Consider the following 24,479-nt stretch of genomic DNA (forward strand, 5'->3'; position numbering starts at 1 on the left):
CGGTTCCACTCCGCCACCTGGAGCCCAGCAAGATTGATAATGGACTCTTGCACAAATAACTGTGACGTATTTCCCGGAAAATCTCTTAACGCACCGCCTTTTCCGGTAATGCCATCGCCGTTCGTTTTTCTTCAGAGAACCTCGACCAGTTGTCAGCATTTTGGAGTATTTTTTCGTATATATTTTTTAATGAGTGTGGTTGCGTGCATTTGTCAAGGCATCGAAGAAGAGGAGAGATAACAGTACGCCGAGTGATTACTGCTGTGTGCCCACATAGACAGGTTAGAACTCTGCCTTGTTTTTTTTCTCTTATGCTGACCACCGGAGACAGTTTGTTGTAACTTGTTAACATTTGCAGGGATAACTGTAGCTGTCGACCACACAGGGGCGCCGTTTGTTAACAACAGAGCTGTATTTTGATGCTTAAACTTTGATGTGTTGTTACTCTGTTTACAAAATTATCTAACGTTTCTGTCTTTTTGGCGTTTTGACTTTTCATGTGCCTGTATGTATATTATTCCAATTCTGCCATTTTATTGTATTAAAAACATGAAAATATTTATATGAGTCATTCTTGCACCGCTGACAACGCTGTTGGATTTCCAAAGCAACCACTTTTCAGCAAGGTATTAAGAGAAATGTCACCATGTGCTGACATAAAAATAAAATAAGAAATAAAATAAAATAAACAGTAGAGGCATTACATCTGCTTCAAAATATTGACCCGGCAGAGATCGTCTGATCCCGTCGACGAAGTGGAGAAGACTTGGACGAAGAGGAGGCTTGTTGTTGTTGAGAGTTGTTGTTGTTGGCTGGTTGATTTATTTAACATATTAGCATTACTCCAGTAGTCCCGGGAGAGGAGCTACAATACACCATTTACATTTACATGAAAAAATGTAATAAACAAAATAGCTTTAGTAGCTACTCAAACGGCTTTGACTTTGTGATCGAATATTTTATTAAATTGTAATAATTACGATTAATTAATCATTTAGGGATGTCCTAACAACCAAATTTAGACTTTTTGGTTCACTTTTCAACCAAATTTAGACGTCTTTTGGACGGACACCAGTGACGTCTTTTCAACGTCTTTTCAACCAATTTTTGCTGGGTTGGGCAGCAGTTACCAAATAGCCTCCAAAGGTTTTTTCAACTGAGAGAAAACAAACATCATCTCTTTTTTATGTGTAAAAAAAAACCAACCAGTTAGAATTCATATGAAGATTTGCTGTGTCTCAGACAGTGAAAGGAGTTACACTATGGAACAGCTGCAATGAGGATTCGTATAGAAAATGAACTTTCCCAACACTGATTATTTGCTATAACCTCATCAATGCTTCAAGGAGAATTTAAGTGCTACATTTTGACAAGGAATAAGAGTGTGACAATACAAGTCGTTTTACTTCTTCCGACACTATATAAAAAGCAGTCTATTTACCATTTACCCTTTTTGAATTTAATCTTGTTTTGAAATTGAGTACTGGTAGAACGAAAATGCTGTTGCAGCTAAAATTTTATTTCATCTTGTTGTATATGTACACCAGGCGGCCCACCAGGAAAGTTCCCAGTCCTACCAATGGGCCAGACCAGGCCTGTCTGGTGGCATTATTCCAGATTAATCTTAAATTTGACAATAGAACACAAACTAAAAAATCAGCCTTTCCATCTGTTTAATTGTGGGCTTCCTCTTTGGGAAGCTGGAGCTTAAACTAATGTTTAACTAGCTGGATGCACATTTGCAGTAATAAGCTTAAGAGAAGCTTCTGAGTCCAAAGATCAACTTTAATGTATTCAATTATTAATACAAAAGGTCATGACATTTTGCACAAATCCTCTGTAAATCCCCATCTCCCCAAAACGCAAAAAACAAACATACAGTACATCTCAAAACATACTTTAAAATAGATATACATGCATTTTTTTTTCGCAATTAAAAACTGTACCCAGGTTTCCGAATAACTTAATGCTTTCATTAAAAAAAAAAAATAATCCCAAGGATGGAGAAATTAGGCACACTTTCATCCCCTGCTTTTAGCATAAATACACGTTTTAGAGGCAGTCTAGTCTCACGTAAGTAAGCGATTCTACTGTGTGACAGTGTTGGCAACTTTTTTTGCTATATTTACCAAGAATGCCAACCCCTCTAGTGACTCTTTTTCCAAAAAATGACTAGGTCAACAAATTGTTACTGTCGGGCATAAACCTCTAATGTCCAAATGTGGTCATTTTCATATTACAAATCGATACTACTAGTGGGTCGCCACGTGGGTCTCTTATTATTTTTTTTATCATTATTATTATTATTTATCTTATTTTATTTTTTTTTTACAAATTTGTGTTAGTCTAAAGTGTTGAAAATGCCTGGCTCTTTGACGATTCATTGTTAATGGCTCAACAATTTATTTATGTTTTAGCTTCCTGAAAGCAATCATTTAGACATGTGAGGATTCCACCCAATTCTAACAAAATGTCATAGATGTCAAGAGCCGAATTGTATTTGTCAATTAAGTATGGGTATCTATCTGTGTTTGTGGTGCATGTAGCGGACAAGTGGACACACTGACAAAGACGGATACCCCATTTGCACACAAGCAAATGAAACATCAATTTTCCATAATATGTCCTCTTTAAGGTATTTTGAAAATCAAATTGGAATAATAAATATATTTAAACAGCAGCTCAGCTTTTCTTTGTATATACATATGTACATATACACTGTTAGCCATGCCAACCATCAACTTCAATGTCATTAGCCCTACTTAAGCCAACAATGGAAGAGGAACTAAAGCCAATAAGCTGAATCCAGCAGCCTCTGAGCGTGATATTTAAAAGAGGAAACTGTCCAATTGTGGTGAGGGAAAAAGAAGAATCAATGGCAGGTTACACGAGGAGCTACTAATCAGGTAAAGACATAAAAGATCAGATTTTGAATTGCAGATGGTGTGACATCTTAATTTTTATTACATTTTAAATGTATTGTACATATTATTATAAACAGATTTTTCTACATCCTGCATGCTCCAACTATGCCCCAGACTGCACCTATCAGCCTGTATCTTCCCGGGGCGAACACTCCAGTTTCTTGGGGATGGGGAGGGGTGGAGGCTGACATCATGCTCGTCACCGTGGACATTTAGTGTTAGCATTCAACACAATTGGGATCGAAACTGAAACAAAACAAAACAAGAGGTTGACTTTGAGCACCGCCCAAACTCCAGCTCAGACTTAAAAAAAAACGGTGAATGTGCGTGGGTGTGGTTGGGTGGAAGAGTTTATTCCAGTGCACGTACTCTCACAATTTAACAGAGTGCAGTTACATTTTAGGCCAGAGGTGGCAGTCACGTATAAAAAAGTGACAAAGCACCTTTAAGGGGAAAATCAATTTACACGCTGCTGTAGATATTCTGACAGCTGATCTAGATGTATATTGTTATTTTTTCCATTAACTGTATTGACAGTCTTTCAAAGGACTCTTGGATACCAAGATAATAGAGTAACCAACTGCACATAAAAAAAGCACACACAAAAATTCTTTATGGGCATAATGTTATATTGAATTGAATTTCTGAAACAATGTAAATTTCATGTTACTAATGTCAAGATGTTAAAGATGTGTGTTTTCAAAAGAAATGGAACTATTTATTTGATGTTAGACATTTATTTTAGAGGTGGTCTTTATTACGTATCAACAGTAATAACAATATAATTGTTTAACCCCCTTTTTCCTAGAAAATGCATTTTGTGGGGAAAAAAAATGTTTTTTTTGTTATTTTTATTTTATTTATTTTTTTACAAAATCCACTATAGTTTTAAATTGTTATATAATTTTGCTCTGGGGTGGGGGGGGGGGATTTAACACGCTTAGTGTAAATCTAACACTGCCGATTTTGTTGTGGAGTAGCGCGAATGATAAATTGTAGCCCGCTCCATTATGAAAGTTGCCCATCCCTAATATAAACAGTTTTATGTTGATTGTCAGATAGGAAGGTGATGCTGATGAATCTATGCGCTACCCCATGAGAGGAAACGAGAGAATATATACAGTACAGTAAACAAAGGGAAGTGTTAAACAGAGGTATATACAGTAAAATTAATGACGAGAAATATTGGGATTGTAAATCATGAATACCATAGCAGGGAGAATTCTAACTTCTGAAAGGCACAACCTTAGCAGTCACAGTAAAAAAAAAAGAGTCACTTCCTGTACATTATTAATACAGTACATTGCAATACAGCTTCATCATCATTCTGATTTACAAAATCACATTATCCCTGTGGCAGTTCACGTCCTCCTATTTCAAACTCCCTTTTGATCGATCACTGTGAGTGAAGTTGTTGACTGTTGGTTGGGCTCCCATTTTCTATGATACATACTCAGGGTACTTCTAGAAGTGTCCAGGGTGGGACAGCCGGCGGTTCAATTTCGGCAGCCTGTCCAACATACCAGCCAGCTGGGTGAAGGTGGGCCTGTCGTCTCTTTCAAAAGACCAGCAAGCAGAAAGGATCTCCTGTTGTGGCAAATATTTGATACATGCCAACATTAGTTGTTTCAAATTGATAGATACACGGACCTTTCACCCACTCAACTATGGCTGTTTGCGTCAGCATGAAGCAATCACCGTGACATGACAAGTATCATGAACTGGATCCCAATTGCGAAACAATTTTGAAGAGTTTTCTTTGATCTACATTTGAGCTGGAGGGTCAATAATGTCCATTTAAGGGCAGGATTATAAACATATTTATCTCTATCTGTCACCACACTGGATTATTACCAAACAGATAATGATAAATCAATTACTGTATCTTAAAAATTAGATTCAGTGTATTAGAGGAAGTGCCTTTGGCAGCTCAAGGTCCCTATAGAGCCTCAAAGAGTGCATGCTCACGACTATGGAGGACCAAAACTGTAAATAAAAAATAGATTCAAAAATAAAAATAAATATAAAAATAAATGTTGAAATAAATATAAAAATAAATGTTGAAATAAATACAAAAATAAATATATAAATATAATTAAATATCAAACAATAAATAAAAACGCTCTGCTTTCACATTTATTTATTTCATGCTGCAGACGCTGTCAAATCGAAATGTTCAAATTCAAATGAGGGGGCCCAACCCAAGACACGCTTAGTACCGCCCCCTCATTTGAATAACATTTTAAACTGACAGAGGGTCTGCAGCATGAAAAAAAAATTGGAGAGCAGAGCGTTTTTATTTATTGATTGATGTTTAATTCAATTTATATATTTATTTTATTTATTTATTTTGACATTTATTTTAATTTTAATTTTTTTTTTGAATCTCGGTTTTTATGTTAGTATTTATCTTGACTTTTATTTATTTATTTATTGATATATATTTTTTATTTCCATTGATATTTATCCATTTTTATTTTCACTTTTATTCATTTATTTTTGATTTTAGCAGTTTTGGTCCTCCATACACGACATCAGGTATTGCAGAGCAAGAACACATTTGAAAAGATTAGCTTTATAATGCAGGACTGTGACTCGCCAAGTTGAGCTAATTGATAAAGAATTAATAAGCCAGCTAAACAAAAAAGCGGAGTCATTTCCATCACATTCCTTGGCACTGAACGAAAACGACGACACCACTCAGTGCACACACATGCAAATTCTTGAAAGTCAGAGGTGGCAAATCCAGGTCCATAAAGTAAAAACCCTGCCACAGTTTGGCTTTAGCCCCTTGTGCTAGGAGCTAGAGAGCTTGCTAGCTAGTACTTGGTGCTAGAGCCAAACTGTGGCAGGGTTACTACTTTCTGGACCTGAATTTGCCACCTCTGCTGAAAGACCAGATCCTGGATACGAACCAACGACCTCTGAACTTTGAGGAACATGTGGCTAACCAGTCAGCCGCTGTTCCACCCAATCATATATGTCGTTCAGCTACTGTCTAATGTAGGGTGACCAGATATTCTAAATTAAAAAACAGGATACTATAGTTTCGCTGAATATCAAATATGTTTTACAATAGATTCTCACCAGGAACCATTTATAACATATTTAATCGCTGGTTCTGAATGTTTGAAGGATCATTGAACACACCCTGAGTCAAGTGCCAAACCAGAGTGAGTACAGTATGTGCTTTCTTTTTTAAATAGTGATTTTTTAGCTATACTGCCTGGTCTCTCACTTCTGCATAGCAACTGCCTCAGCCAATCATCTCTCTTACTTTTGAGCTCAACTCACCCCCTTTTCTTCTTGGTGTACTCAAGGCTTGGCCTATGTACGGGCGGCCATCTTGGCCAATTGATTAGGTACGCCCAGGATTCTCGCCACTCCGCTCGCTCAGGGCGGTGGCCATCTTGGCCAATTAATTAGGTAAACCAAGGACTCTCTCCCCCTCGCCCACCCAGGTCGGCGGCCATCTTGGCCAATTAATTAGGTACGCCCAGGATTCTCGCCACTCCGCTCGCCCAGGGCGGCGGCCATCTTGGCCAATTGATTAGGTACGCCAAGGACTCTCTCCCCCTCGCCACCTGGGTCGGCGGCCATCTTGGCCATTTGACTGCTACTAAAATTACTACAACTACAAGTACTACTAATACTACTACTACTACTACTACTAGTAGTAGTACTTGCGACTACTACAAGTACTTGCTACTACTATACTACTACTACTATTGCTACAAGTATTGCGTCTTTCCACCTTGCAAGAGTCAGCAGGCCCATTCAAAATTTCCGCGGAAATTTTTCTAGTTTTTATTTATTATTAATTCAAAATATTGGGATGTATATATGTTAATTTATGTATATACTGTATATATAGTATTTATGTTTATACTGTAAGTGCTTTCACATTGCTTGCCATATTTTTGAAGTACTGTATTTGACTGCATTTGATGTCCTCTGTTTTAAATATTGGCAATACAGTGGCACTCCAATGACTCAACGTAACGTTGCTTGAGTGTGCGTGCATGTCTCTGCTCTTCTCCATTCTGCTCCCAATTAGCCGAATGCGTAATCAAATACTACAAACTGGGAACAAAATAATTCACGCTCCACTTATTTTTAAGGGAAGTGTCAAAAATGCGTCACAACCTGTGTCTGTTGCTCTGTCAGTCGTCTGAGCTTTTTCTATGCATAACTGTGATTTCCTACTGTGTGCCTGTTCTTGAACGCACCTTGAGTTCACTGCAGGAATGATTGCTGCTTTTTCTTCTGCTTCTCCGTGAAAAACATTTGCTCTTGTTACAAAACGTTTCTAAAACTGAAAATTGAATACCACACGTGTGTTCTTCATGTGCTTATTGAAAACATGCGTAGGCAATGCCAATGCTGTCGCGTGGCTTCCACTCTGCTTGTGCACTCCCGTGGAGCCTTAATTAGCGCGTCATACTTCTCAACGATGAGTGGACGCCAACACACTGAAAGAGGCGTGTCGCTTACTTAAGGCGTTTTCCGCATATTGGTAGACAGGCGGCCATGCGTGTATGTGTACCTGCCTTTAAAACAGTTGGCGGGCTGTCTTGTATTAATTTTTTTAAGTACCGGTACTAAGAAAAAATTATACCGAGCCGTTTTTGACGGCAAAACATTAAGGTACGGTACTGGTACCGGTATCCCGTGCAACACTAGTCTGACTACATTTCCCATGATTGTTAGACACAGAAGCAGAAAGTAGTTCGCAAACATGACTGTGAAAGTAAATAGGATAGAATTTAACTGTTTCTTTTTAATTGGTGTATCGTACTATTGTATGAATCGCTATGACTTATTGTGTGATCGACATACACATGGCGCACACAACTGGCTTGCCGAAAAGAAAAGAAAAACGAGACGCCGGGATAGCACCTGTAAGAGTAAGACAAAACAATGGGACTGGCAAAAGCTGACGGACTCGGGACACAAGTCTTGAACCTGGCCGGGATTGTCTATGTTAAAGGGGAAGTTAACCCCAAAACATTTCTTGACAACAATATGCAGCCCCACTAGTCTAAATACAATATTCTGTTAGAATTGCATTAGTTATCAGAGGTGAGTCCTGAGCAACTGTGATGTCATCTTCAGTCGACAGCAAGTGGCAAAATTGAGATGGATAAAAACGGCTGGATTTTTCTGTATAACTCATATTCCACAAATGTAATTTTAATCAGAATGTCATGTTTAGACTAGTGAGGTCACATATAACATATTATTGTCAAGAAATGTTTAAGGTTGACTTCCCCTTTAAATCGGGATGTCATTAGTCACATTAGTCTGTTTGGTCCATGTAATGCCCAACATTCTAGTGTCTCATATTTTCAATGTGAGCACACCCTTAAGAAAGTGCATATTGCCTCAACTTCATCGAACAGTTGAATAGATGTCAATTAACAGAAGGCTAATGCTGATAATAATGTTACTTAAAGGTGTATTCAAGGATCTTTTTTCACTGCGTTTTCCGGGTGGATCATCTTAACGATTGGTTCTTGATCCTGTCAATCAATCTGACGTAATGACGCCGTGCATGCTCATTCCTAGCTGTGCATGCACTTGGAGGGTTTGTAGCATGTAACCGCTCAGCCATTCATCGTTGTAGCTCCACCGATTCCTTGCATAGGCCGACTATGAAAATGGCTGAGAGCCGCAAGAGGACATCCGTCTATGAAGCAAAGCCGGCTGCAGAGACTGATGAAAATGAAGATGAGCTTACTTGTTCCCGACATTTGATAGGCGTTTCCCTCGGACACATGCGCATTTTTTTAAAAGAGACAAAGGGACGTTTGGCTTCTTCTTTTCAAGAAAATCCTTTAATACACCTTTAAAGCTAATCTGCTAACAATGAAGCTCTGCTTAGCTGTTGGCTTTGACGTAGTGTTCACCTCACCTAGCTTCCAAGCAAGTGGGGGCGCTATTACAGTATGTAAATTTATAAATTAACGGCTTGCTTACTGACACATTTTCAGAAATAGGCAGCTTTGTTTTGCTTGTGTAGAGACTCAAATACAGCTGTATACAAGCAGAAAGAAAAATATCACTAAAACTCTATTCTAAAACAACGTCATCTTTTTCCAGTTTAAGCTATAGACTTACCGCAACTTCCTTGCCCAGGTTGGCATCTTCCAGCACCTTCTTTATGCCCTCACTGCTACCCACCAGCCAAATTTTAGCTTCCACGGGATGTTTGGTGATTGGCCAATCTCTAAATTGCAGCTCATACCAGATTGTACTGAAAAGAAGACATTATCAAGACAAATCAAATAACAACAAAAATGTCTGTGTAATCTATAGAAAAAGGACTGTCCTGGCCTCCTTGTTTTAAGCCGAGAATAATCATTGTGTGGATTTTAATAGAATGCTTGATTTAGACACATGGCTGATGTGTGCAATATGTTATGCAGTTTAACCAATCTGAAATTGTGCAGAAATGTTAATCTCAAGAAAAGATACCGTATTTGTAATTGTGGATTTGCTTTCAGGCTCAGAACGAATCTGCATTCGTCACAAACATTTAGAATACTGAAAATGTTGCTGTTAACTAGTGCTGCCAAAGTGTTAATTAGTCACAAAAAAATATCGCATTAATCATGTAATGAGGTAGATTAATCACACTTTTAATTTTGACCAAGATGATCCTTTACTCAGTGTTTCTCAATCGCGGTTCTTGAGTACCCCTATCCAGCCTGTTTTCCATGTCTCCCACAGCCAACACAGGTGTTTCAAATATCAGCTAATCAGAAAGCTCTGCACGAAGCCTAATAAAGATCATAAACTGTGTTAGCTGAGGGAGACATGGAAAACAGGCTGGATAGGGGGTACTCAAGGACCAGGGTTGTGAACCACTGCTTTAGCGGACAGCGGATGGTTATGTTAAAGGTAGCACAGACTGTGTTTGAGCAATACACAATGTGTATGACATTCAGAATATTTGTTTATGTTAAACTATTGGGGTCATTTTCCCCCCATTTTAAACCATGTAAGTAATTAACTGATTAGAAAAAGAGGAGGATGAGCGTGTGCAGTGGATAATTATTTTGTGAAGATGTCCTCATAACATTACACGTTGAAATAATCAACACAGGTGCTCTTTAAATTTGGCGGCCCAAAAATGTTGATTAAAAAAAAAAGCTTTTTTTAATTAAGCTATTAATCTTGATTAATTAAAATTCTAAGATGTGATTAATCTGAATAAAAAATGTAATCGCTTGACAGCTCTACTATTAACACAGGTCTCGCTTTTTATGTAAAAATTTGTAACAAATTGACAACATTCAATACCCAAAAGCATAAACATCAGCAGCTTTCGAGAAAGGCAGCCGGTCTTCAGCAACCTCTGGACTCATCATGCGAACAATCTCCGGTGACAGGTAATTGATCCACCCTCGGGGTATCATCAACACACTCTTTCTTCTATTCACACAAACAAAGGATATCGATAATAGCAGAGACACAAACTGTACACATTGGTTTCAAGAGTTTCATCTTACCTGCCTTCTTGTACTACACCGGCCATTCCAAACAGACCAAAATCTGTTATAACTACTCTCTTGGAATCATAGAAAACATTCTTCGACTTTAGATCTGTGTGAACGATGCCTTTGGCATGCAGATAGCCCATTCCCTTTGGGAGAGATAAATATAGAAATAATGCATAACAGTTTGAGACTCTCAAATGTCGGCCTCATTTTCGAAGAAAACAAACAAACAAAAAAACTCCACAATCTTATGTTTAAATTCAATCTTATATATTTACTTCATACAAGCCCCGATTCCAATTAACTTGGGACATTGTGTAAAATATAAATAAAAACAGAATACAATGATTTGCAAATGATTACAAATGATGATCAATCTACAGTATATTCAATTGAATACATAATGTTCAAGCTCATACACTTTTTTTTGTTTTTGCAAAAGCTCATTTTGAATACGATGTCTGCAATTCCTTCTACTTAAGCTAAAACAGTGTCATGTTTACCTCCACGTGACGTTACATCAGCCAGGGCTGTCAACTTTTGACCAAACCTTGGCATGAGACATCGGTTGGTCCCAAGGCAGTGGGTGATGATAAAAAACGATTGAAACCCCATTAAAATTGTAATCCCATGATGATGAAATAATAATATTAATAAGTTTGAACATTAAATATCTTGTCTTTATGATGTATTAAAATGAAAGTAGGTATATTTAAGTTGAAAAGGATTTGCAAATCATTGTATTCTGTTTTTATTTCCATTTTGCACAATTTCCCAACGTCATTGGAATTGGGGTTTGTCACTATCCATTCTGTATGGATGCTTCTTACCTTTACAATTTCTTGTGCAATCTGTCTGGTGTTATTTATATCCAGCAAATGACCCCTTTCTCTAACAAAAGAGTATAAAGGCACCCCTTTACAGAAACTGCAAAGCAAACGAGCAGAATTGTCAAAGAAATGTTCCACTCAGAAATGATAACTTGTTGTGTGTGTGTGTGGGGGGGTGTGTGTGTGTGTGTGTGTGTGTGTGTGTGTTTGTGTATAGGCTTAAGACAAAATCAAATGTAAACCACCTCAGTGAGTTCTACCTGGTGACAATAGCAAGGTGGGGCGGTGCCATGCAGGCGCCCATGAACAGGATGACGTTTTCATGTCTGGTTTGCCTGTAGTTCATCACCTCCTTCTTAAAAAGCTTTAGATGCTCCTGGTTATTGCCGTCGACCTCCACAAGGCGAATGGCTACCTCGCCGTGCCAGCGACCCCTGAACACTTTCCCCCAACGACCCTGAAGAGTCATTCACAATATTGCATCAAAAATGAAAGAATACTTTATGGATGGACAAGATTTAAAATATATATACAGCCTCATCAAAGTTGTAACATAAAGAGAGTACCAATCGAAATGTGTGTATTTTTTTAGCACTTAAAAAAACAACAATGGATTATCTCAAAATTAGAGCCAATTAAAAAAAAAATTCAGCCACATCAAAATACCATAAGACCATTCAAACTTTCATGGCACCAAAATGTGTGTTGAGCAGATTAATCTTTTGCATCCCTGCGTGCCACTTTTTACTTTAAATTCAAGTAAAGAGTATCGATTTCTTCACCTTTCCTACAAGCTCTCCAAGCTGCAGCTCCTCATATGGGATGTCCCATTCCTGCAGGTAGACGCTGGTCTGACTGGCTTTACGGTTGATGCCTGCCCTCCAGCGGCCAACGGTGCTACGGCGACAGCTAGAAGAGGGCAGTTCTTCCAGCCCGTCTTCATCAAAGTCCTCTTTAGAGAAGTTTTTGCCTTTGGCATCCCCACCTGGATGATCCTCCTCTGCTTTCTGATCATTTAAGAACAGTGTGAAATTCATTAAGATAAAAGTGAATAGTGAATATAGTCAGCGAAGATGAATTTCACCATGGGGACCAATACATCGAATTGAATCTAATCTGGCTTCAATGGAAGAGAAGTAAACTCAATATATCATTTTAAAACAGGACTACAACACTTTGCTTCACGTAAATTTAATGTACATTCAGTTTGTCAATGGTTTCTGTTTGAGTGTCCTGTGTTATTGAACTTTGTAACCTGAACATGCAGCACGTGAAGTGCTTTTGGACTCCAATATGTTGCGCACACTCTGCCTCCAGTATTACATCAAATTGTATGTTTGACTGTGAACAACTTGCACAAGGTTTAAAAGGAGCATTTGATTGTGAGTTCAAAGTCTGCCTGTACAAACCTGGTCTTGCTCAGGTGCTTTTACTTGCGTCTCAGTAATGGCTGTCTGTGATACTCTAAGAAAAGGATTCATTCATTAAAACAGTCATTTATAAAGCACACAAATTCCGCTGTAGAGTTTTACCCAGAGTCGTTGGAGCTGTCAGATTGTTGACTGTCAGTATTTTTGGAATCAGGAATGTCTGTTGGCGGGAGCAACAGGAATAACTTTAGAATACTTCTTTATTTCTCTGATATAGCTCATAATTATAGTAATTTCTGGACTGCAAAGCGCACCTGATTAAAAGCTGCAACAGCTAAATTTAGCCATATAAACAAATATGAACATAGCGTATATTGGCTGCCTTGCTTAATAGCTGTGGGTCTCCACATTATACCATGAGATATTTTCAAAAAAAAAGGTCAGTCACACAGATGAATCCCCATAAATCAACCAGGAAATTAATTTTAATAAAAAAAAAGGAAGGTTTTGAGTGCGCTTCTACCGTCTGTGGCAGACGAAGACAGACAGGAGCTAAAAACAACACTCTAAAAGATGGATTGCTTAAAAAAAAAACTACCATTCTAGTAGGTTAAGCTCATATTGGCTTGATTAACCAATATTTTGGTCAGACATTGACCATTTTGGGTGGTTACGGGCATACCAATTTTATTGGTTAGCCAAACAACCAATTAAATTAGTTACAATACAAAGTATGTCTAGATAGATCCATTGGAAATATATTTATTGTATCAATTTATCGTATTCTAAATGTATTTATTAATTATTGTGATTACAATATATAAATATAGTGTTTCAAAATGGAAATGTGTGTGTGTAGATAGATCATGAGGTGGCCTAGTGGTAGAGTGTTTAACCTGAGACTGGTAGGTTGTGGGTTCGATCCCTCGCTGGGTCATACCAAAGACTATAAAAATGGGACCCATTTGCCTCCCTGCTTGACACTGAGCATTATAGGTTGGAATTGGGGGGTTAGATCACTAAATGATTCCTGAGTGCGGCCCTTGCTGCTGCTCATCGCTCCCTCAGAGGATGGGTCAAATGCGGAGAACAAATTTCGCCCCACTTAATTGGCTGTGACAATCAGTGGTATGTTTTTTTTGTCACGGGATTCCCCCAAAAATGTCAGCCTCAAACACATATTAACCAATATCTTGGTCAGAATGACCAATTTGTATGGGTTGGCCCAATCACCAATATATATTGGTTGAAAACACCGACCATTCTTTTGTTTTAACCAAACAGACACATAACTACCAGCTAGATTGGTCAAATTTAACCTTTTTTGTTATTGTAAATTTGACCAATCTGTTTTTAGGGTGAAGCCAATTAATGTGCTTACACAAACATGGCCTATTCTGCCTCAAAAATATGATCATTTTGGTACATTTGTCAGATCAGAATTGAAATTTGCAAAACATCCTGGCTTTCCTGCAAAAGGCAATTTATTTCTCAAAATCCTTAGTCCATCTCTCAAACACAGAGCAAAATTCACATTTCACTTTTACTGTTTGCACTGTAATTTCTTGACAACCATCTCATTGTGATACAGAAAGGTAAACACAGCACTGCATAGTACAAAGAAGAAGAAAAAATTTGATCATGAGCCACAAACTCTTATCAGAACAATTACCTTCACATGCTAATGCATGTAAAAAGGTATACAAAATGGACAAGAGAGAAATATTACATATATATATATATATATATGTGAAAGATTAGCTTTAGGCATGTTTTGTGAATGAATGCGTCCACAGTGGGCTGACCTGGGAAGTGGAAGTTGTCATCATGGGCACCGTGTGGAGATGTGTTGAGTGGCGGCGTGGCACTGACACTGGGTGGGTTGCTCAGTTGGGAACGTGCTGGAGAGGAAGGTGTAGAGGAGGTGGCTGATGATGGATTACTACTGGAATCCACCTGCACAGGACGCTCCTGTGTGAAATGGATGTAGAAGGATGGATGGATGGAAGATCAGAAATTCTAGTGCAGCAAAACTTGTACATACCCTTTTTGTTAATGCCTTTGGTAACGTGCCAAACTGCAGTGGGATCCTTGCTTTGTGATCAATACGATTATTGATATCAGATGGCACCGATTCTGCCCTCCGCATCTTTGGTACTACAAATCAAATCAAAACATTGACATTATGAATGTTCAGCTTGCATTGTAACTCAAACTTAACCTATCCTCAATCATGTCACAAATTCAACTGACGTTGCAGCAGATGTTCCATACATTGTGACGTATGGACAGGCTTGAGGAGTAATAAAAAAACATGTACCCCCGTTACGTAATTAGATTAAAACATTTTTTAAACTGTATTCTGTTACAGTTACAGGAAAAAACATGTAATCAGATTACAGGTACATTTATTAAAAATTGGGATTATTTTGATAATCCTACAATGAGAGCGAGCGAGAAAGAGAGAGCAAGAGAGAGAGAGCGGGCAAGAAAGAGAGAGAGCTAGAGAGTAACTAACACATTTTTTTAGCAGGTAACTTGTAACTGTAACGGAATACATTTTAAAAGTAACCCTCCCAACCCTGTGTATTGAGCATGTTTTGGTTTTTTTGTACTGGCAAATTGTAAGTTTAAGAAGTGAATGTATTTCCCTGATCGTGATCATTGCTTACATGTGAGAAATGATATCCGACAAGACGGAGCATCTTTGGTACATTTGTTGTGGCATTTTAATCTGTAGAGAGAAAAATGAAAATATGTGACAAAATCATCATACTTAAAGAGATTGAATACTGAGGTGCCTTACTTGCAGTGTTTACACTTTACACCAAAAATCATGTTCTTGCCACACACTTGACATATCTGAGAGAGCCATGATTTTGTTGAAAACCTGAAAGAACAGAAAAGGAAATGAAGAAAGACATTTTGTCTTGAAAAACACACATATGCTGTCCACACTGCTTCACTGGATCACCAGTCAATGGACTCCATGCATGCATCATTTCCTCATTTAGGGTAAGGAGGCGTGCTAACTTCCGGTCACTAGTCTAACACATAGCGATACCATCAAACTCTTTCAAATATACTCACAGTTGCTGAAATAATGTCAAGCCACCGTAACATATGGCTTTCGTAATTATTCAAATTATCTAAATTACACATATCTGATTTATGAGCATGAACATGTACTTGCTGTTTCGCATTACATGCAGGTCATGCACGGCTTATTTTGATACGTTCAATTCCACTTTGTTTATAGAGCATGAAAAGAATCACAAAATAGAATAGAAAGCCTTTATTGTCACGTTCCATGGCGCAGATGCAACAAAATTGAGCTTATGAAAACATAAAAGACACCCAATAATAAAATAATAATGACAAGCATAACGTCGCTGCTATGTGAAAAACATTTATGTCCAATTTTTTCATTTTTTTAAATTATTTTTTTTAACATTTTTACGTTTTTGGGATGAAACTGAATGCAGACATTCCAAAAACGTAGATACACAAATAATTCATTGGAGAAGGCAAAGATTTTCTTGTAACGAAAAAGGCCCAACCTCTCTGCTGCTCTCATCTTAAAATGCAAATTAAAAAAAATATATAATTCATATTTTCATATTCTGCATACTGTAAATGGCATGCAGGGTAGAAATTATGATAATTATGAGAATATAATGGCCAACCAGTTAGCACGCCTGCCTCACAGTTCAGAGGTTGTGTGTTCTAATCTGGAGTCAATAATCTTATTTTATTAACTGGCCAAACAAAGTTATACACAAAGCTTCCTCCCAATGCTCTCGATGCGTCGTGTTACCTGGCAATACCCCCGAATGGCAGGCAGGTGGTACTAACCTGTGTGTAACAGCCAAGCCAATATCTCGCCTCATCGTCTGAGGTGAACTCCTGTGCACCGCGAGGTCTGTGAAACACACCAGCGTGCACTGTCAATTCAACATTCAAACCTGAAACATGTCATACAAGTGGATGCCTGCATGTCATAACTGCGGGATTTACTGTCCAGGGATGTTGGTGCAGCAGTCATCGTGTACGGCGCTGAGGCAGGTACAGGGCCGTGTGTGCGGGCAGACAGCAGCGGTGAACGCGGGTTTGAATCTTCAAGACTGTTCCCGTTGAGCTGGATAGAAGCCAGGAACTTGTTCTTCTTGTTGGCCCTTCAAAAGACACAGTGGGCTCACAAACTACTTATTTCTGTTGACAAAAATCTAAGAAAAAAAAAAGTGTGATTGTTTTGAACCGCTGGTGAGCCCTTGGTGCGCCTGACAATTTGGTAACAGAAAGCAGACTGCACTCACTGTAAAAACAGGCACATCTTCATTTTCATTCCAGGGCAAGTCTAGTTCAGCGTGTTTGTGAATTTAGTAGAAAAACAGGTCTAAGTTGTGGCACAGGTGGTGGAACACGATTTTGGTGCATTTGATCAGGGTGCAGCTTCTGAGCTCTATAAACGTGTGGTGCATGAAAAATATGACGACTGTGTGGGACAATCCCTCTGAATCATTGTAGAAATAAATTAATTGAACAAATTATTCTCATTATCATCTTAAACTGCACCACTGGCGGAGCCAGAGGGGAGGCCGGAGTGGCACTGGCCATCCCTCAAATGTGATTGAAACCCGCAGACGCTAAATGATTGACATATCATGGCACCGGCGCAGTGGCGCTGTACGTCTTGCAATGCCTGCCAGCAATTTTTTTCAGTCAGGCGTCTACTAATTGTTATGTCCCTTCTGCACAGTAGCTGGCGCTATATCCACAAAATGTTGTAATCCACCTCTCTAAGAGTCTGGAGAAGAAGAATTTCCAGAGTCCAATCAAGATGACATGTTTTTTGGCAATGTCATGTTGGTTTCCCCGTGAGATGTGAGTGACTGTTTAAAATAACTTTTATGTTAGCTAGATAGATTGTTTTAGGACGGACATCAATAAGTTAACGTTGTTTTGCACAAGCTTAAAATAAATCCATGAGCTGAATGACGAATGGAGATGTGAAACAGGAAACAGAAGTACGGAGCGGCCTTCCAAATTAAAAGCATAGATTTCAAAATAAGGTATTTAAACATCACACACAAAACAGCTTGAAGAATACTTAACACTTAGTATATATATGCCCTAACGTTTTTAGCCTAGAAGTGGGGGATTTAACAACATTATGTGGCTGTAAATAAAGTAGTAGTACGAGGAACAAATTCATATTTTTTTCCAAAGGGTGTGTGGAAAACGAAATAAGGGGACAAAATGTGACTTATTCCTTAAACAAATTAAACTAAACAAGTGTATGCGTTAAAATGTCATTAATGTTAAACACTGATGTTAAATGTTCATAGACTTTGAATGTTTTTGTACATTGTTAATGAACAGCACATTATGTGCAAAGAATCTCCTGCATGCTTAATATGTACTTAAATATATTTCAACATTTAGAGACTCCGATTGAAATTAATTTATTATGAAACTAATTATTGGGCATAATCTTTGGATATCCTGCCCTAATATCATTACTAAGCTAGATGTAATGTGTGTTTAAAATAGCTAATTGAAATGTGAACTGTGCCTTCTTGTGACAGAAAGTACACAACAATGTTGGGCAGTAAAGTGTGCAATGCTCCAACCCACTTGTGGTTTGCAGGCTCCTCAGCGCGGTTCACCACTTGTGACTCATGACTCTTGCTTCGTGTTGGGCCAATAGAGAGAGGCAGGAGGTGCAGAAGCTTACGGGAAGGCGGCAATGTATGGGCCGTTTTGGTGCTTTGAATCTTGGATGCCCGAATTCGGGAAGGAGTGCTCGGCTCCACCGAGAAGGCATCAACCATTTCCTCAGTAGGTATGTAAGGTTGGCTGTCACCTGAACACGGAACCACGGATATGGAGATGGATCGGCTGTGGCTAACTGACGGCTGCTGCTCGGTGGCATGAGTGACGGCAGAAAGGCCATCAGTGTGCTGTTGGGAATCACGCCTCACATCTCTGCCTAATCAGTCAGAGAGAGACAAAGACACAAACAAGTTAGTACAGCACATGTGCCTATTCAAAGTTACAATCACATTTAATAATTGCTCAATTAAAATACAAAATAATGCAATATCATTTATGGCAATTTTGTGAGTCATTTAATTCTCGATCGATCCATTTTCTATGCTGCTTGTACTCATTAGGATAATACTGGACCATAAACAGACATTTTCAAATGATTACAGTTTTTTTCAATTGTTAAAACACAATTTTGCAAACTTGGCAAGTTTTTATCAAAATACTTAACACAATTCACAAAACCACAAACCCCTTACATATCCCCCAAAATGAAGCACTGCAACCAAAACTACACATAGCTTTACCAAAATCAAACTTTTGTACCAAGTGCCACACAGGTCATTCATGTTACCAGATTTATGTCTCATCACCTACACACTGTTGGGCATAATGAAAAGCACTCTCATCTTTAGTATGCTTTGCCATAATACTAAAATAGTTCAAATTGTAGAACATTCTTCAGATTGTTCACATAAATAAAATACTTTTTTTTTTGCCGTGCCCCGTTCTGCTTGTTGGGGTGGGGGGCGCACCGGGCTCCTGGGTTTTCCCTCCAGCCGGTGGCCCCCGCGGGGCCCGGGCGTTGTGCCCTGGCGCTGCCGAGACCTGGGGGGCCCCGGGAGGTTGTGCTTGCCCTGTCCTGGCCGGGGTCGACGGCTCCCCTTTTTGGTGCAGGTTTTTCATGCATGCCAGATCCGCCACACCAACATCTACCAAAAATACAATCTGCTTCTTCCTCTAGTCGCTGAATCGGTGGAGGCTGATGTCTGTGGATCTCACTCTGCTTCATCTATACCTCCTTCCTTTCTTTAGTCTTTCTTTTGGTCTCTTGAAGTCTCCCTAATTTGTTGGAATTTATATGCTTCTGGGGTTAGGTGAAAGACTCGGGTTTGTAACCCTGTGTGTAGTAGGTGGTGTCTGGTTGGTGCTGGATTTAACTTTTCTCTCTTTTCTTTGATCGCTCCTTGGGTCTCCTGACACCTTCACGACTATCGGGATTCTGAAGTATTCGGTTTAGGTGAAGGGTATGGGGTTTTTAATAGGTTTCAGGTGAATTAATGAGTACAAACTCACACGCATGCACATATGCACACACACACACAATGATGAGAGCAATGATGATGACATGTTGAATCGGTAAGATTACCGAATGAACAATACTGAGCTCTTTCAGAAAAAAGAAAAGAAAAAAAATGGCAAACATGTGACCTTATGTCCGATTATTGTGTCTCATGCAGAGAATCATGTTCAGTGCATTTCAAAAGTGCCATTTTGAATTGCAAAATGTGTGTAAAGCAGGAAATGTGTTTAGAGTTTTGGAGACTTGAGAAGAGGTTTTGCTCTCTGTTTGTCAGTTTCAATAATTGTGCAATGCATGTTTTAGCAATTGGAAAAAACTGTAAACAAACACAAGAATAATGCTACGCACTATTGAAAATAGGATTTATTTCTCTTCATATAACCAAAATAACTCAATACAGACAATCACAACAAAGCAAGTCCCAACACTGTAAGATTAAATTAAATTGTAAAAACAAAACAAAACAACAACAAAAACTGAGTAAACTTGAATAAATCGCCAGTTGGATTTGACCAGCGAAATTCATCAACACCGTAGGCAATATCCTCATTGACATTTTTTTAAAACCTTTTTTCTTGTTGGAAGGTCCCTATGACAGATGCCAGTGTGATTTTTAGTCTAGCCTCCGCGTCAATCCATGGCTGATGACATTATCAACTAGTGTTGCAAGAATTTTATTTGACAAATGTGGTCCTCTTCTTCTTTGAGAACGTTCTTCTCCTATTTCAGGTTTTTCTCGACCTGCTCATTTCCACCGATTCCCCCTATCACACTCACTTTTCTTCCTCTGACTTCATAACATTTTGGTTGAAAGCAGGTGAACTTACCTGCTGCATTTTTGTAGTGTTCAAACCTGATCGGTTTGTCTACAATAAAACAATAAAGGAAATGTGTTGAAACAGCTAATGTGCATGTGTTTAATCAACTGGCTCATGCGTGTAGTCATTTGTCAGTCAGTGCTTTGGAATTGCAAGGAAGTGACATTATGAAATGCTCCTGTGTCTAATGTATAAAAGTGTGTTCAGTGTTTTGCAAATCACTGTGTGTATTGTTTTGCAAAAAGTGTTTTCCTGACTTGTGTTTACAGTGGTGAAAATCTGGTCTATTGATTTGTTCCTTCGGTCTAAGGTGTTCATAATTATGTAATTATTTTGTTTCTAGTGTTTATTCAATCATAAACAATTGTAAAAGGCACCTGTAATTGTCAGATGAAAAACAAGTATGGTTTATCAAGAAAAATGGCATCCAAATGCTTTTTGGTTACACTGGTTGTATTAAGGCAAGCTCATAATAGCTTGCGGGAGCTATCTGTCTGAGACATCAAGGCAACTAAAACATGCAGACATATTTGCTCTTTCTTGGCCTGCAGGATCCGGAGCCGTGACGTAGCGTCATTGAAAGGCAAATCTGGTAAGATATTGGCTACCGCTGGATTTTGTTTAAAGAAAATCTATGATGGCGTAATACAAAGCATATGGATGTCTCATAAACAAATAAGATAAGCAAGCATTGCACCTTATTCCTAAGGGCTCTGTACAAGCAATTGTTTGTGCGGCTTCCTGTACAACACCGTAAGTAGCAGCTAAACATTTGTTACAGTGGGTTTCATTTCATGGAGCGGTTAAATCTGAATGTTGTTTTTGTGCCCATTTCATTGAATAAGGACTGACACAACTTGGGAACTTGTTGTGCTGTTAGCAGTTGTACTTACAAGCAGAAAAAGTTGAATTTGTAACTTCAAAAGCAAAATGTTTTGTGACTTGCACCTTGGACGAAGAGAGAATGTTGCGATAATCAGTAGTTTCGAGCAACTATATAATAGGGATGTAACGATAACGGTGATATTGTGATATCGCGATATTAAAACTGCCACAATATCGTCGTCGTCATGCCAGGTTATTAAAAGCAGCACATCTGTTAAAAAATGTCAAGTTGATTTCCATTTGTGCAGATCTAGCACCCTCTGGTAGCTAGTTTTTTTTAGTAGGGATGTAATAATATCCAAACATCACAAAACGATATTATCACGATATGAAGCTCACGGTACGATAATTATCACGACATTGTGGGAAGGTTGGCGATATTAAAAAAAAGTCACAATATTGTAAAAAAATGAGCTCATACCAAAAAAAAACACAATATTGTGCTCTTGTACAAAACAGCAATGCATATAAACAACGTACAATCTCTAATAACACTTAATATTGAGGCACTTACTTGCTCATGCACGCACGCATTGAGTTCCGCCACATATTGACTCACTTTCCAAGCATATTACATTCCCCTTCATCTGACGATTGGTGTGGATTTTAAACATAGAAGAGCCAAAACATCCCTTATGAAAATTTAACTTGGGCATTGTCGGTACTCTGTTTTGGCAAATACAAGACCAGACACAAAGATGGGAAAAACAGATATTTATAAACCGTTACAATATTCCACCATTTTCTCCTCGAAATGGGCCACCATAGATGCCTTTTAATTTAACATTTACCCTTAACTCTTACATTTACTATATGTACAAAGAACATGTACATTAGTACAAAATTTAATACGTTTTTGATTTAAAAAAGTATTTTTACATAGACTATTACACATAATTGCATATTTATAGATGTATGACAGCAAGTAGTAGGGCTTGCTTTATCGAATCATTTTAAAAACCTTGAAAAAGGACTGCCTCTCTCACACAGCTTCTTTAGTGTCTGTGCATCGTTAGAGTACTTGATTTGAAGAAAACCGTCAATTACAGAGAAATAGAAATTCAATCTTTTACTAAAATTGTTCAGCCCACAAAAAGTTGTTCTTCTGATGTGTGAGCCAGAAAAAGAAGACAACAGTATATATAGTTTCGCACACAATATGATGCAGCACAGTTGGTAGTTCTGACTCTCGATTTACTATAAGCAATCAGTGTATCAGTTGTTTCACCTTTTTCTGTAGGACTCTTTAGACAGGAGAGGGCAGCAGTGAGGCGTAAGCGGTCGTCAGAGTTGGAGCCCAGACGCTTCATTGTGTCCTGCACATCAGAGCTGGGCATCTGCAGTACGCTGTCTACTGAAAGCTTCTCTTCTGCAGCCTGTGGGACACATATTTTGCCATACTAGGTGAAAATTAGAATAATTTACAATGTTCAAAAAGGGCTTCTGTGGTTTTTTTTAATAGGCCCCTCAAATCCCTGTTGGCATCCTTAAAACCACACGGTAGAAGAGGTTGGATTTCTTATTGTTGTTTTTTTTCTAAAAGAGCTCAGTATTGTTCATTCAGTAATGTCATCATCATTGCTCTTTTTTTTATTTTTTATTTTTTTTGTATGTGGGTGAGTATGTGGGTGAGTATGTGGGTGAGTATGTGTGCGTGCGTGCGTGTGTGCGTGCGTGCGTGTATTCGTTAGTTCACCAAAAACCTATTAAAAAAAAAATCCCATACCGTTCACCTAAACCGAACACCGTTGTCAGGAGACCCGAGGAAGGACCAAAGAAAACAAAGGAAGGTGAAATCCAGCACCGACCAGACACCACCCACCGGGCCACCAACCAGAGTTCTTCACCAACCCCAGAAACATCTAAATTCCAACAAATCAGGGAGACCTCAAGAGACCAAATGAGAGACTGTGGAAAGGAAGGAAGGACAGACGAAGCAGAGTGAGATCCACAGACACCAGCCTTCACCGATTCAATGACCTGAGGAAGAAGCAGATTGCGTCTGAGTTTCGATAGATGCTGGTGTGGTGGATCTGGCATGCATGAAAATCTCCACCAATGAGGGGAGCCGCCGACCCCTGCCAGGACAGAGCAAGCGCAACACCACAGGGCCCCCCAGGCCGCGGCAGCGCCAAAGGACGACCCCCGGGCCCCGCCAGGGCCACCGGCCGAAGAGCAAACCCAGGAGCAGGAGCCTTCCCCACCCCAACACGGCCCGCGCCCCCAACCCAATGCAGCAGGACGGGGCACTGCAGGCCCGCCAGGCACCCCACCGGTCCACAGCCCCCGCTCCCCCCACGACCCCCCCCCCATCCACCCCCGCCATCTACCACAACCCAGCCCCAGCCGCCCCCAAGTCCCCTGGCACCCCCCCACCCCTATTACAAAACAGTGGGGGCCCAGCCCATGTAGACCCCTTTGAGAGCTGTAACAACCTTGCTCAGTTCTAATGCCTAACCAATGGTTTTTTTAGTTAATGAAAATTAAAGAAAAAACTCAAACTAAAATTTAAAAAACAATTTTGTTAACGAAATAAAATAAAATAAAAATGTAAAAAAAATAAAAAAAGACAACTAACTGAAACTACATTTTATGTTTACAAACCTGACTATAATTATAGTGAAGATGTCTTTCGCTTTAGTAATTAATTGAATACATGAGTCTTTGGGGAGGATTTTAAATGTGTTTATTTTGATATTAACTGGAATGACGACATTTGAAAGTGTGTCACACAGAAGTGATGTCATAGTGATTCTTAACCATTGGGCTTCGAGTGCCTTCTAGTGGGCCGCAAAGTAATTTCAGTTTTGTAACTGGGCCGCAAGGGCCAAAGGCAGCTTTTAATTGAGGCTTTGTACACATGTAGCAGGGTATTTTTTTTAAACCGAATATTTCGAATCTGTCCACGCTGTCTCGTTTGTGTTAAAAACAAAACAAAAAAATCATCCATATAAACGCACACAAAAAAACGGAGAAGTGTGTTTGTTTGTTTGTTTTTATTTGTTCATTTTTCCTTTC

The 24,479-nt window shown here is 38.9% G+C and overlaps 1 protein-coding gene across 2 annotated transcripts in view; it reads right to left on the reverse strand.

Annotated features, from left to right (window-relative positions):
• Window positions 1-1,764: 1,764 nt before the first annotated feature.
• LOC147170363 (kinase suppressor of Ras 1-like) overlaps window positions 1,765-24,479 on the reverse strand; it is a 31,752-nt gene continuing 9,037 nt past the window's right edge. The window contains exons 2-19 of one of the 2 annotated variants that reach the window (XM_086081213.1): window positions 22,690-22,837; window positions 18,264-18,618; window positions 16,644-16,801; window positions 16,482-16,548; window positions 15,433-15,516; window positions 15,299-15,360; window positions 14,671-14,783; window positions 14,432-14,597; window positions 12,789-12,846; window positions 12,666-12,720; window positions 12,039-12,263; window positions 11,517-11,713; window positions 11,257-11,353; window positions 10,439-10,572; window positions 10,230-10,361; window positions 9,045-9,180; window positions 4,378-4,511; window positions 1,765-3,170 (exon numbers count right to left, since the gene is read on the reverse strand). In XM_086081213.1, the coding sequence (XP_085937339.1) occupies window positions 4,389-4,511; window positions 9,045-9,180; window positions 10,230-10,361; window positions 10,439-10,572; window positions 11,257-11,353; window positions 11,517-11,713; window positions 12,039-12,263; window positions 12,666-12,720; window positions 12,789-12,846; window positions 14,432-14,597; window positions 14,671-14,783; window positions 15,299-15,360; window positions 15,433-15,516; window positions 16,482-16,548; window positions 16,644-16,801; window positions 18,264-18,618; window positions 22,690-22,837 (2,310 nt within the window). In that variant the 3' untranslated portion in view covers window positions 1,765-3,170; window positions 4,378-4,388. Of the gene's footprint in view, window positions 4,512-9,044; window positions 9,181-10,229; window positions 10,362-10,438; window positions 10,573-11,256; window positions 11,354-11,516; window positions 11,714-12,038; window positions 12,264-12,665; window positions 12,721-12,788; window positions 12,847-14,431; window positions 14,598-14,670; window positions 14,784-15,298; window positions 15,361-15,432; window positions 15,517-16,481; window positions 16,549-16,643; window positions 16,802-18,263; window positions 18,619-22,689; window positions 22,838-24,479 lie in introns of both variants that reach the window. The other variant, XM_086081212.1, reaches the window with a different exon arrangement.

The sequence above is a fragment of the Leptonotus elevatus genome, chromosome 7, assembly GCF_054856555.1.
Source record: "Leptonotus elevatus isolate MCC_2025b chromosome 7, RoL_Lele_1.0, whole genome shotgun sequence".
In the NCBI taxonomy this organism is placed as follows: domain Eukaryota; kingdom Metazoa; phylum Chordata; class Actinopteri; order Syngnathiformes; family Syngnathidae; genus Leptonotus; species Leptonotus elevatus.